Source organism: Myodes glareolus, chromosome 26, assembly GCF_982192425.1.
Source record: "Myodes glareolus chromosome 26, mMyoGla1.1, whole genome shotgun sequence".
NCBI classification, from domain to species: Eukaryota; Metazoa; Chordata; class Mammalia; order Rodentia; family Cricetidae; genus Myodes; species Myodes glareolus.
The window spans coordinates 16,331,347-16,346,163 of NC_142051.1; the positions used below are offsets into that span (position 1 = coordinate 16,331,347).

At 41.6% G+C, this 14,817-nt stretch overlaps 1 protein-coding gene across 2 annotated transcripts in view; it reads left to right on the forward strand.

The window, feature by feature from the left end:
- Lgr5 (leucine rich repeat containing G protein-coupled receptor 5) overlaps positions 1-14,817 on the forward strand; it is a 133,589-nt gene that overhangs the window by 59,891 nt on the left and 58,881 nt on the right. For both annotated transcript variants that reach the window (XM_087901940.1, XM_087901939.1), the window contains exon 2: positions 4,719-4,790. In XM_087901940.1, coding sequence (XP_087758066.1) covers positions 4,719-4,790 — 72 coding nt within the window. The remainder of the gene's footprint in view (positions 1-4,718; positions 4,791-14,817) is intronic.

Genomic DNA, 14,817 nt, shown 5'->3' on the forward strand with positions numbered 1-14,817 from the left:
AGCTACTGCTCCAGCACCATAGCTGCCTGCCTATTGCCATGCTCTCTGCCATGACAGTCGTAAACTGTAATCCTCTAGAACTGTAGGTCCCAGATTAAACACATGAATTGCCTTGGGGTGAGTGTTTCATCACAACATTATAAGAGTAAGTGTTTCTTTATTCTTTCCCTCAGTTCCTTTTTCCCCGTGGGTTCTTAGGTTTGGTCTCTGGATTATATTCCAGAGTTTGGAGATACTTGACTTTCTTTCTTTCACTGGTATTTTCGTGCCGTATTTTCTTAACCTTTTCCCCATCCCTGATTGTCTCTCCTGCCGTGTCTAGTCTATTGGTGATGTATTCCTTCGCGTGTTTAATTTGGCCCATTCAGTTTTTCATTTCTAACATTTGTGCTTTGTGCTTAAGTTTTTGTCCAAAAAAAATCTCAATTTCTGTGATAAATTTTTCTTCCACATCAGTAACTTCTTTTTCTTTTGTCTCATCTATTTCCATAATTTTTTTCCCCTCTGTGTTTCTGGCTTTACTCTAAAGATCATGGATTGAATTCATCTGCTCACTCGTATCCTCTTTAAAACCACTGATCATTCTTAGTCTTCAATGGGAATTCTGCTATTACGGTATCTTTTGGAAGAGTCATGCATAACAGTTGTATTGATTATCAAGTTGGCAAAATCCAAAATCGCCTAGGAGATAGCTTTCTGATCCTGTTTGTGAGGGATTTTTTTTAATTGGGTTCATTGATGCGGGAAACCCTACGTGTTACAACGGCATGCAAGTGGCATCATTTTGTGGGCTGGACTGCACACTGAATGCAAAGGACAGAGGTAGCTGAGCTACATATACATAGATGTTCATCTGTCAGTCTCTGCTACTTTACTGTGGGTATAGTTTGACTAGCTGCCTCAGATTCCTCCCACCGTGACTTCCAGTGTGGTGGTGTACTATCCCCTCAAACTGTGAAGTAAAATAAGCCCTTTCCCGCCTCTTCTAGGTTGTCCTTCTGTTGCTAGGATAAACACCATGACCAAAAGCAGCTTAGGTGAGAAAAACCTTACAGTTCCAGGAGACAGTCTCTCACTGAGGGAGGTCAGGACGGGAACTAAAACAGAAACCAGGGAGGAATTCTGCTTTCTGGTTTTGCTCTCTCGCTAGCTAATGCTCAGCTAGCTTCATTATGCAGAGCGGAAGCACCAGCCTAGGGATGTGCTTCCCATGGTAGACTGGGCCCTTGTGAATCAATTAGCAGTCTAGAAATATGCCTCCACAGATATGTCCAATACAGATATATCTGGTAGAGGGGATTGATTCTTAAATTGAGATTTCCCTTTCCAAGGTGACTCTAGGTTGTGCTGGGTTGGCAAAAAAAAAAAAAAAAAAAAAAAGTTAATTAATACTTGATACATCCCTCAAATTATTTCTGTCAGAGTACGTTATCACAGTAGGAAAATAAACTAAGATACCTAAGTTTTTCATATTTCTTGTGCTTCTGTGATTCAATTTGTGTGTCTATTAATCTGGACACTTCTTCTAATTTAGTGTGAGGAATTGTTGTTATACATTCTATTTTTAAGGGCTCAATCCATAAGTACCACTTGTAGGAAGTCTTCTGCCTCCACTCACCCCCTCCAGGGTGTAGAGATATTTTGTTTGTGTTTTAACAAATAAAGCTTGCCTGAAGATCAGAGTGCAGAGCTAAGTCACTAGAGGCCAAGGAGTGGTGGTGGCTCACACCTTTAATCCCAATACTTGGAAGTCCCAGGCCTTTGATCCCAGCATTAGGGAGGTGGAGACAGGCAGGGATATGGCTGGATGGAGAGAGGAATATAAGGTGGGAGGAGACAGGAGCTCAGTGAAGTCTGAGGACAGAATTGCCCCTGTGGTCTGAGGACTTGGTAGAGGTAAAAGGTATCTCTAGTGGCTGACTGCACTGTTTCTCTGATCTCTCACCTTTCAGTCCCTAGTATCTAACTCCAGGCTTTTTATTAGGAACAATTAGAATTCATGCTACACCATTCCCTGAAACAGCTGGAGCTGTGTTCAGCTTAGATTTTCCCCCCATTGTCTGTCATAGTTTTCTCTGAACTTTTTAGGTACCCTATCAAATTTGTGACTTTCTAAAGATCTTTCTTCCTCTTCTTGGAACCAGGTTCTACTTTTTCTTATTCTGTTTACCTTCGCTGGGTCACACAAAGGCAACTCCCTCCCTTCCATCTTACCTGAAAATCCAGAAAATATTTTTCTATAGTTCTTCTCCGCCATGAAGAGGGAGTCTCTCTGCTAAGCCATCCATTTGAGAGCAGGATTGTTTCACAGCCTAGCAGGGGCTGTAGGTGGAGTGGACGGCTGAGGCCATAGCATAGAAGATAGCCTAGAATGGGAAGACTGCACAGATAGACTGCACAGATAGACTACACAGATAGACATACACAGATAGACATACACAGATAGACTACACAGATAGACGATCAGTATGAGAAGGACCTGACCCACAGTGGCCGAGAACAAGAAAAGCCAGGTGCAGAAGTGAGTTTTAAAATGAACACTGGATGGATCCAAGAAATGGGGGCAATGTATTTCTACAATTTTTCAATGTATTCTTTGAATAAAGCCTCACCATCTTAATGGCCAATTGTGACTTGTCAAATAAAAAAAAAAAAAAACAGAGCTATAAGAGAAAAATAAATTTTCAAGGGTAACACATGAAAGTTATAGAAACTCTTAGAAAAAAATTCTATTTCATTAGTGTGTTATTTACTTTTCTTGTTGTGAGAAGATAACTGATAAAAACAATTTAAGGAAGGAAGGAATTATTTTGGCCCACAGTTTGAGGATACAATTCATGATGGCAGGGATGTTGTTTCCATGGTAGCAAAGGTATAAAGCAGTTAATCACACACAAAGGTATGACTATCTCTGGGACTGTCAAGTCTTTTTAGAGATTACAGGTTCACTGTGAGGTATCCAGAAACCACACCAATCTGTTTAACACATTACTATTTGGTAAACACACACATACCCAAAAATGAGACTCATTGATTTGGGCTATCGAGACAATCGCAGAAAAAAAATCTAATTTAAAAAAGTACAGATATATTTTACTGTACATTTTTGTCATTGTTTAGTTTTAAAGTGAAAATGTAGAACATATTTGGCCATATGGTTGTACACTAGTAGATGTCAGAATTAGCAGTAGTTCCAAAGTTTGCACACTCACAGATTTAGCAAAACATTGTGTCTCCCTTGAACATATTTGTTACTTTTTTGCATGTGTAAATGTGTGCTGTACATGCATGTGTATGCATATTTACATGTGGGGCATACGTGTGTGTGCACAAGCAAGTATGTATGCATATGCACATGTGTGCTCATATGTGTGGAGACCCGATGGATGACATTGGATATCTTCCTTGATCACTCTTTATTCTGCTAAGGCAGGGTATATTGGCAAACACTGAGATCACTGATTCCAGCTTATAGAGCTAGCCAGTCTACCCCGGGTATCTCTTGTCTCTAAGCCTCCAGAGTTCTAGAAGTGACTGCCATACCTGCCTGGCTTCTACATGGGTACTGAGGATCTGAATTCCCATTCTCATGCTTGCATGACAAATACTTTGTCCACTGAGCTGTCTCCCCCAACCCCACATAGGCCAATTTAAAAGTAACTCTTCACTTTAGAACATCGCTGAGTTATTGCTAGCATCTGATGGAACAGCTTCATGATCAATATCTATTCGGCCGAGTAATTGCAATGGGTGTGTGCATTTTCACAACGGGAATAATTCAGAGTGTAAAGAAACTTAGAGTTTTCAGATGAGCTTTAAGGATGGAATCTAGATCTGATGTTAAGACGGCGTTCGTTCTCAGGATAGGGCAATGGGTCACTTTCTACCCAAACCTGCAACAATTCTAAGAAGTCTGAGGTGGTCTTGGTGAAAGTCTGCCCCGCTGTCAGTCTTTGGGCTTCTGCGATACAGATAGATAAACCAGTGATGCTGTACAACATGTGAGAAACAGTAAAGAAATAGAGAGATTTAAAAAAAAAAAAAACAGAATAAAATCTAATTATGCGCACTTTCACTTAACACGAAAATTGATTGAGTTCTGCCCAAACCAAAGTGGTGTTGTTTCCTGTACCAGGAACTACTGTGCGGCCCAGCAGGAAGTGCGCGACAGAACAGGATCACCTTACACCCTCGTTTTATGGTTCATTTCACTTACTTAATGCAGTCTGAGAAGCTGCAAAAGGAGCAAGTTCGAAGAGGGACTAGGCTTTTTGTCTTGCTTTGTTTTAAGTCCCTTTGAATCCAAACATGTGTTTTTGCAAGGTGCCTAAAATCCCAGAGAAACGGGGCTTCTAGAGTTGCCAGGTGAGGACGTTGCTCTTTGTCACACAGCGGAAAGCAAGACGCAAAGTTGAGTTACGTCTGCTTCCTTTTCTGTCCTCCTCGACATCATTTTAAACGTGAAGAATGACAGCTATGCCCATGAATGGGCTAAGTAATCTTGAGTTGCGTGAAAGCACCTCCTAGAGTATTTAATTCGAGACGGAGGCCCTGACGTTGGCCGGTTATAGATTTAAGATGGAAAATGACCATTCATTTGCCAAACGGAGGAATGAGTTCATTTTACTGTCTCGCTTTTAAATGTGTGAACCGAACAGCTGGATCTCCTTGCAGTGGCGAACCCTGCTCCTCACACGCTATCTGTCTTCCCCCTCCAGGGACCTCAGTATGAACAACATCAGTCAGCTGCCCCCGAGTCTCCTCCACAGCCTCCGCTTTCTAGAAGAGCTGTAAGTACCGCTGGCTGCTGTCGGGCGGCATCCAGTCAATACCGAACACATTCCGGCATTTGTCTCCCATACTCGCTGTGGGAACCAGATGAAACAAGTTGGGGGAGCTGTCAGCACCAAGTGCGGCACAAGAGGAAACACTTAGGAGGTGGGGCTGGGGGAAGAACGGCTGTGATTCTGGAAATCAAGTTGTAAAAGAGTTTACCATGAGGCTACAACTTTCTAAGGTGAGACTGAGCCAAACAAATTAAAATTTTTAAAGCGAAGGCTTTTTTTTAAAAAAAAAAAAAAAGAGCTGGATGGCTCTCTGGAAACAGTTAAACGGCAGGGTATTAAAAGTTTGAATACTGGCTCATGTTTATTAAAATTGCGAGTAAAGTTATAATGAAAACCAAAAACCACTGCTCGGTTCGGCTTGGGACCAGGGGAACTAAGTCCGCATTGCGCCGACACTTCTTGTCCTAATCACTTTTAATTACTATTTCCCTCCTTTTAAATTTAGCTTCCCTCAAGGCTTCAGCAGAGAAAACACAAAAGTCAGAAAACTTAAGAATGGAGTCCTCTAAACTCGCTATTTAAAAAAAAAATCTTTAAGGAGAAAGATAAAATTAGTTAATGATACCCAGAGGAACTTGATTAAGTCCAGTGATCACTTTCCAGAAGATGAAAAAAAGTTGTATAAACCAAAAATCTGCATTTACAAACTCATTTGATCCTCTTCCTCTGCTGAGTGACGGGAGTTCTGTGTCATCGTGGTCCCTGAGAAGGATGCTTGGCACATCAGTTGGGTAAATCCTCTGACTGCTGATTAAAGGGATTGTTTCGGCAATGACCCCTTTTGAAAATACGTCCTTTATAAACCCTGAAGTCGGGGTCCAATTTGAGGAGTAATTTGAATCTTCGGTGCCCCACATGATCCACCATGGGAGGTGGAACGTTCTGTCATAACCAAGTTGCATGACATTGATCATTTCTTCAAGAGGATAGCCTTCCCGAATTTTCCATGCTAGAGCTTTATCTGTTTCTTTTTGATGGTGCTGTAGTTTAAAGAACAATTGTGTTCTTATTGCTAGAAAGAGTTGGATGTAACCAATTGGTTGTCAGGTGGGGTGAGGAATCCAAACATTAATTTATATAGAAAGTCTTTTGTCATTTAGAGAATTTGTTCAGTTTATATACAGACTCCTCTTTTAGCTTCTCTGTGCACTATCAAGTGCACGTCTATGGTTGCAGCTTAGCCTTCAAAAAAAGCTAACAACATGGCTGTCTTAGTCATGACCCATACATAATAAATGAGAAAGTTTTGAAAAATAACCAAGTGAAACACTTAAGAGGGGCTTCTTATACATAATAGCAGCATCTGTTGTGGTAGATATACATACCTGTAATGATTACTTTTAGTCAATTTGAAACATCGGAACTGCTTGCTTAACTACAACTATCTTATTCTCCTTCCCCTGCACAATTTAATTGCAAAATTTCGCCCTCTGTGTCATCATATTTCTAAGATAGGAATTATGTATCGTTTCCTCTTTTAACTATCACAAGGCACAATGCTCCTTTTCTTCCTCTACACATACCTCAGTTTTAGACCACAAACTGAATCAATTAATAATTCACCTCCCCAAGGACTTTTAATAGAGCTTCCCCACGGATGACTTAGCTCATTCAAAAGAACTCCTCTTTCTTCTTGAGGTAAATGTTAATTCTGTTTCAAGGGCAGTTTGTCAAAAGATAATTGATGGGGAGAAAATCAAACTAAGGGAAGAGGGAGAGAAAAGAACCATTCTGAAATGCTGCTTCTTATGGATATTTATCTCTCGGCAAGCTCAGTCAAATACCTTGGTCATAGAACCACAGAATTCCACAAATAAAGGTGACTCTTTAAAAACTCTTCCACCCTCTTTGTCTCTTCTGACTGAATGACAGAATTTAAGGTTAAGACTTGAATTCCATGAGATGGTTCAGTGGGGGAAAACATTTGCCACCAATTCAATCCCCAGCCCCCACATGGTGGGAAAACCAGCTCCACCATAATGTCCTCTGACCTTCACACATATGAGCACACACACAGACACATACACAAGCATATGAGTACACATACACACACACACACAAGCATATGAATAACGCACACACACAAGCATATGAGTACACATACACACAACATATGAATAAAGCACACACACAAGCTTATGAGTACACACACACACACAGACGGGGTATACAAAAATGAGTGGGTAGGGGCTGGAGAGATGGCTCAGTGGTTAAGAGCACTGCCTGCTCTTCCAAAGGTCCTGAGTTCAATTCCCAGCAACCACATGGTGGCTCACAACCATCTGTAATGAGATCTGGTGCCCTCTTCTGGCCTGCAAGCATACATTCAGACAGAATACTGAGAATACTGTATACATAATAAATAAATAAAATCTTTAAAAAAAAATGAGTGGGTAGATGGGTGGAGTTGAGGGAGGGTTAAACATGATCAAAATATATTGTATGAAACAAATTTCATTAAAATTTTTAAAATAAAAAAAGACACAACAAAGGCTGCAGATAACTCAGGGGTTGAGAACTTATTTTGCTGCTGCAGAAGACACAAGTCTGGCTCCCAACACCTACATCTGTATCCACCTATAACTCCAGCTCCGGGAGACGCAATACCTTCCTCTGACCTCCACAGGCATCTGCATTTACACGCACACATCCCGACATAGACACATATACACCCATAATTAAAATAAAATAAAGCTTTTTAATAATGAAAACTTTTATTTAAAATGTTTAATAGTAAAACATTTAATAATAAAAATGTTTTAATGATAAAATTAAAAATAGAGAAAAAACAAAAAGAGAAAAGAATGCAACAACAAATGCTGATGAAGATGCAGTCAAAAAGGAACACTTACACGCCGCTGGTGGGCAGGTGGGCTGGTCCACTTTGTGAACACCAGTAAGGAGGTTTCTAATGCTGTGGTATGCAGACAGAAAGGAACACTTACACACTAATGGGCAGGTGGACTGGTCCACTCTGTGAACACCAGTAAGGAGGATTCTTAAAAAGCAGAACTGGATTTGGCATATGACCCAGTTCTACCCCCTCTGGGTATCCATCCACAGATTCTAGGTCAGTGTAACACAGGGATAGTTGCACATCCGTGTTATTTTGCAACAAATTTTTCACGATTGTCATGTACTAGAAGCAATGCAGGTGCCAACACCTGAGAGAGGTGGCTAAGGAAAATGTGGCAAATAGACACAATGGCATGGTTTTTAGCCACCAGGAAAAATGAAGTTTACATTTTGTTTACATTATGTCATTTACAAGAAAATGGATAGAACTTTAGATCATCATATTCTGCAGATTAAGCCAGTCTCAGAGAGGGATACACATGTTCTCTCATTTCAGGGTCCTAGATTTTAGATAGTCACAAACAACCAAGTATGTAAACATAGTATGTGTATATAAAATGATGGCAGAAGTAAAATTGTCCACAGGGACAACGGGGACGGATGATGAGAGAGAGGGTTTGGGGTGGGGGAGTATGCTTAACATAAAACGTATGCCTGTATGAAAATAGTAAATTAAATTTAAATTTAAGAATGATAGTCTTGAAGCAAAAACAGTAGCTTTCACCCAGTCAATGCTCTTGTTGTAAATGCTCTTCCTCCATCCTCTTAACTCATAAAGATAGAAAGTATCGGGCTGGAGAGATGGCTCAGGGGTTAAGAGCATTGCCTGCTCTTCCAAAGGTCCTGAGTTCAATTCCCAGCAACCACATGGTGGCTCACAACCATCTGTAATGAGGTCTGGTGCCCTCTTCTGGCCAGCAGGCAGACACACAGACAGAATATTGTATACATAATAAATAAATAAATAAATAAATAAATAAATAAATAAATAAATAAATATTAAAAAAAAAAAGATAGAAAGTATCAATCCTGGCTAGCAGAAGAGAAGTTGGTGGATGTCAGAGCTAAGAGCTTGGCTCAGGTCCCAGCTGAGATTCACAGTGACTTTTCAGAGCCGCGCTTGGAAGGGAAAAGGAGAATCGGGAGCTATGTGTGCACGGCTCACCTGGGTTCTTCTCATCACGTGAAGCCACCAAGTGCAGGCAGGACTTTGCATGACCAAACACCTTTAACTCGGTGAAGGGGAACGGAGACGTTCAGTGCTGGGTATGCATCCGTGGGCCTTGCCTGTGTCTCTCTGCGTGGGGGAATGAGAAGGGATGCACACGAAGGCCAGAACTGTAGATCCAGAAGCTAGGGCTTCCGGTATATGGACTGTTAATCCCCTGTGCATTGCAAAGGCACCGCCACAGTCTGGAAGAGGAAAGGCTGGCATGGTCCGACAGGCCCAGAACTTTTGCTGATATCATTGTATGTGAAAACACATACTAAACACCGTGTTAATAAACTGCCGTCCATGCAGGCTGACATAGGTGTTCGGAAGTCAGTAGGTACGTAGTTTTATGACAGCGAAGATATCACTGATGAGCCAGCAGTCCTCCAGCCAGCTTAGTGTTGTCTCTAGCTCAGTGTTGTCTCTTTGTAGCCAAACAGATGGCTGTAGATAGCATCAACAAGAAAGTCCCACCACAAACATCTTTAAAAGTCATGCTGATGAAGCCGCATCACCTTCCTTCCCCTTTACTCTAACTACCCAGCACATCGTTTGCCTAGTTTACCTCACTTAAGAGTTATAGACAGTTAGCTATGCAGACAGCTGGGCTTTGTCCCTCGTCCATCGCTGAAGCTTAGCAAAGCTGCCAAAGTTGACAACGTAGAGATACTTACTTGTGCTATTATTATTTTTTTTAAGTGTACCTCTAGGTAAAGTGTTTCTCTGAGGCAAATATTTCAGGAAAAAAAAAAAACCACATGCTTTCATGGGAAATGGTATCCCTCTCTCATTCTTGACATGCAGGGACATTGATGACGCCCCACACTTTGGCACATCCAGCCCTTCGTTTGTTAATTTATGCTAGCGATTTGGTATGCACCGGGCCGGTCATTCACTCCGAGTGCTGTGCTAGAACTCAAAGAGTGGGAGGAAATAAAGAGCCCTTTCCTGAATGTACCGAGTCTGTTTCCTGGAGAGAGGTGCACAGTGCCTACATCCAGACACCCAGGACACCCTGACCTGGCTGTGCTAGTCACTGGGCCTTAGGTGACAGTGCAGAAACCGCTCTACCCATCTTCCAGGACGTTCCTGAGAACCAGATGGCATGATTGGAAGGATTCGGGCAATCCATAGCTTACATTTTGAGTTGTCATGAATGCAAACACCATTTTAGCTCTCTCTTGTTTCATAAGCCCGATTTTGCAGGAAACCCAGGAACCTGGGATCGGTGGAGGAAAGGCCGTTTCCCGCTTTAATCGATAAAGGCAGCGATGGCCGATTGCTCTTGATTGAATTCTAAGAGCCTGAGCCATCGCTGCATTTGGCACCAACAGGCCTTCCTCCAGCTCTGCTCCCTCCGTCCTGCTGAGGACTTCATGTTCTTCCTTTGTGGGCAAACAAAAGATTCTGCTGCATTTGGCTCTCAAAGCAGGGCTCAGACCTCAGGAGCTAATGGCAGATGGTGTCTGTCGCTGGCATCCACACGTTAGAGTAAACTTAGATTGGAATTCTGATTATACCGGGCAGTTGTTTCCATTTGAAATATTCTGAAGTTAAGTCTTTATTTCCAGCTTGCCTCTTAAAATCGTCCCAGATTTTAGTGCTGTTGGAATCAAATAGTCGACTCGCAGAGAAACATGAGCGACTCTGGGGAGGTCTGCTTTTAAGTAACCATTGTTCCTTGGAACCATTTGCGTGTGTTATGGTTGGCTTTGAAGACCTCTCCATAAATAGTAGATATCTATTATTACAGATGAAATTTGGAATGAGCGATACCACCAAGAATTCTGAAGTGTGATCCACGCTTGCTATTTTTACTCGCTCACCACATTACTGAAAATGGTGAGAGCTGTCCTGCCCGTCTTTGGCGATTTTTTTTTTTAGAGGAAGAGCCATAGTAAACTACAATACCTGCAAAGTTTTGCTTGTCAAGTGAAAACGCCACCGTGCTCTTGAACAATCATCGTCTTCTTTAGCCTTGTCACAGTCCCTTGTGCACAGAGAGCTTACAATTGTTTTATAACCCCCCCCCAGAACCCAAACCCATCTAGGTGGATATATACAATTAGATATCTACATTGTGTGTATATTATTGGCAATTAGAACACTGTCTAAAAAATTTTCCCTCTGCCTCTTCTTCCGTATTTGCTGTAACATTCCTTTATCCTCCATCCCCAACTCCCATGATATATAGATGTCCAGATTTCTCTACTTAATTTTATCATTTCTTTTCCTTTTTTCTTTCTTTCTTTCTTTTGTTTTTCTCTCTTCTTTTTTTGTTTTGTTTTTGTATTTTTGAGACAGGGTATCTCTGTGTAACAGTCCTAGCTGTCCTGAAACTAGCTCTTGTAGACCAGGCTGGCCTTGAACTCATAGAACTCCACCTGCCTCTGCTGGGATTAAAGGTGTGCACCACCACCACCCAGCAACCACTTCTTTTCCTAGTGTTTTTTACATCCACCACTCAAGTATGTGTGTACTGGCAGGGTGGTAGCTACTGGGAGCCACAGAAGGAGACATTAGACTTGCTCTGAGCTATTCAAGTCTCTACCCTCGAGGAGTTTTATTGAGCAGGGAGGCTGATACCTCACAAATTGTGTCAAGGACAGTGAAGACCACATACATAATTTAGATAAAAAGTAACAAGGGTTGGTAAGGAAAGTCTCGGTAAGGAGGTGACCCCTATAACAGGCAAATGTTCTAGCCATCAAGAGCATTGGCTGCTCTTGCAGGGGACTTGGTTTGGTTACCAGCACCCACATGAAGGTTCACATCCACCTGTAACCCCAGTTCCAGGTGATCTGGCACCCTCTTCTGGCCTCCGTGGGCTCTGCATACACATGGTACACTTACATACATGCAGGCTAAACAATCGCATACAGAAAATTAGAAAAAAAAATACATGGAAAGGGAGACCTCGTAGGGTCCTACCGCTCGAGAAAACACACCAGGGAGCTAAAGAAGAATCATCAACAGGGACGGGCCCCTTAGTCAGCATCTAATACCAGGTGGTAATCCCTGGAGTCGTAGACGTGTAAATACCACCAAATGAACTCAGCAGGGTATTTATATATCTCTGTGATTATATACAGAATAATAACAAAAGCAATCTGAGAGGGAGATGGGGAAAAGCAATCTGAGAGGGACTGGAAGGAGAAAAGGGAATGGGGGAAACCATACAACTATAATTTAATTTTAAAAATAAATAAACAAATTTAAAAAATAAAGGTGTCATCCAAACTAATAGCAGACATTGGGGAGAGTTGATCCTCCAGCTGAGATAGAGAATTTCAAATTGCAGAGCAGTGACAGCCGAGACCCTGAGAAGTCAAAGGGTGCAGAGCGTTTGTGGAAGCAGGACAGAGAGCAGCAATGAGGTGTGGGACACAAGGAGGAAAGGCCAGATCCTGCAGGACCCATCAGGCCACATGTGGATTCAGTATGAGTAGTGTGAAGCCATTGGATGGATAGATACACACGTGTAGCTAGTGAAACAATATGATTTTTTATTTTAAAAGATGTGTCTGATTTCTGTGTGGAGACTGGACTGAAGAATTATAGAAGCAGAGAGACTCATTAGAGGTACCAATAAAATTAGGGGGGCAGGAGAGTTCAGGAATAGTCCTTATATGTACAGTTATCACCCAAATTTTTTGGCCAGGTTTTTGTGGCGGTGTTTTTTGATTGACAGATTCTCCGTATGGTTCTCAGGATGTCTCCCTGGACAGCAGCATCTGGGCCATCTTACAATGTACTCCTCATCTAAATTTATCCTTTGTGCTTTGGGAAATGCAAAATCATGTGCTCTCCCCGACCAGTAAATCAGAAACTCTCAAGACTCAGATCAGGAAATTGCCCATAATACACTCTCTCGGTGATTCTGATGTCCGGCACGTTTGAAGACTTCTGCTGTAGGTCAGGGTTTCTACTGACATCAGAATTACCCAGAGTTCGTCATACATTCTGGATCCCATTACAGAAGGCCTTGAGGTAGACGGTGGGTAGGAGGAGAAAATCAAGAATGTGTGTATAGGAAATTCCCAGATAATGAGAATCCTGCTTAACTTAGGGCACACTGTAATAACCCCAACTAGCACATATTCAAATGCCACCTCCTTCTACTGTCCTCTCAGTGCAGGAATATGTTCAGAACCGGAAAAATCCATAACCACGTTTTCAGCAAGCTTTCTTCTGCCTTATGTTCTTTTGCCCAGCACTGGCATTATCTAAACTTCTCTTAGGCTCAATTTACCATATCTAAAGGTAGATAAATGGTGTCTTTTGTCCAATTATAGCAATTAAATTGCTCCATAAATGCCTACCCTTTGTGAATTGCTTGGTAAAAATAAAAAAATGATAGGGTGCTGGAGAGATGGCTCGGAGGTTAAGAGCATTGCCTGCTCTTCCAAAGGTCTTGAGTTTAATTCCCGGCAACCACATGGTGGCTCCCAACCATCTGTAATGAGGTCTGGTGCCCTCTTCTGGACTACAGACATACACACAGACAGAATATTGTATACATAATAAATAAATAAATATTTTTTAGAAATGATAGTATATGTTCACAATGCATTGTATGCAGCTTGCTGGAAGGATTCGTGATTTTTTAATTTCAATGTTATTTGTAATACAAAGGGGATATCCTTCAATTGTTTCTAATCTAGCTACATTAGGTTGGTTGTTAATAATAAATACCCTTGATTTCCTGGTTCTGTGTGGGCAGTAAGAGTCTTGACCTTAAGAGTCGGCCGTCTAATCAGATAGACCACACATCAAAGGGCAGAAGATGAAGCTTTCCAGGCAGTGCTGTGTAGAGCCTATCTGGGGACCTAAGTGGTTAAGACAGATTTCACAGAAAAGTTGAAATTGAACTTCATGAGTCTGTGGTTGAGAAACCACAGTCCTGTGCATTGAAGATCTCCTAGTCACCCTGGGAGAGTTTCAGTCCAGAAGTCTTATTAGCCTTCAACAATTTTTTTTGCCCTTGAATCCTGAAACATGAACGTTCTTTATCCTTCTTAATAATGAAAGTAAGTCCACATTCCGTGACTACATGGTCCTTAGACCTTTGGGGCTGCTTTTGGGAGCCTTTTGGCTGGTTTTGACCAATTGAATGTGGCTTAGCTGTCTGAGTTGGGGAAGTGGGGGCATGGCTATCACAGCTTTTAGGCATCATGATTGATTAAGGCATACTTGGAATACATTTTATTCTTCACTGGCAAGAAAATTGACTGAGGCGGTGTTGTCACCTTTATAAGTAATATGACCCAGTTGTCTGCAGCAAATGTGACCAAAGATGCACCCAGAGGCATCGGTAGAAACTTCACACCTAAATGATACTTTGACAGTGATTATTCAGGTAAGTTACAACCCAGAAGAATAACAATGAAATCAGAAGTAGTAGGGAACTGCTACCACCAGTATAGAAAAATCCCGAAGAAGGAAACGGTGGCAGACAACTGGAGGTCGTTACAAGTCATCCAGACATTCGTGGTGGGAAACACTTAACCCTGATCACAGCGCTCATGAAATTTCTAGAGCAAAGTCACATTTATAAGACTGTGTGCCCTCTGGGTCTCATATGCTTTTAAAAGTGGAAAATTAATTTCTATGAGCCGGCACAACCTTTCTTAGTTGAAATGTCTTCCTTTGACGTCAGAAGGATTGTCATAGCATCCATTCTGTTCTGATTGTTTATGTTGCCTTGCTGGCGTGCATCAGAAAAGCCCAGAATATAATATGTATGTGAAACGTGAGACAGCCTTTTCTACTTTACATAAACCCTCTGGGGTTTAGTTTCCTCATATACAAAATGTGGACTGTAGAACCCTTGCTTACCTGAATTAAAGTATGAGAAAGTGCTTTCTAAAATGTTAAATAGCGAGATATAATTAAAATACC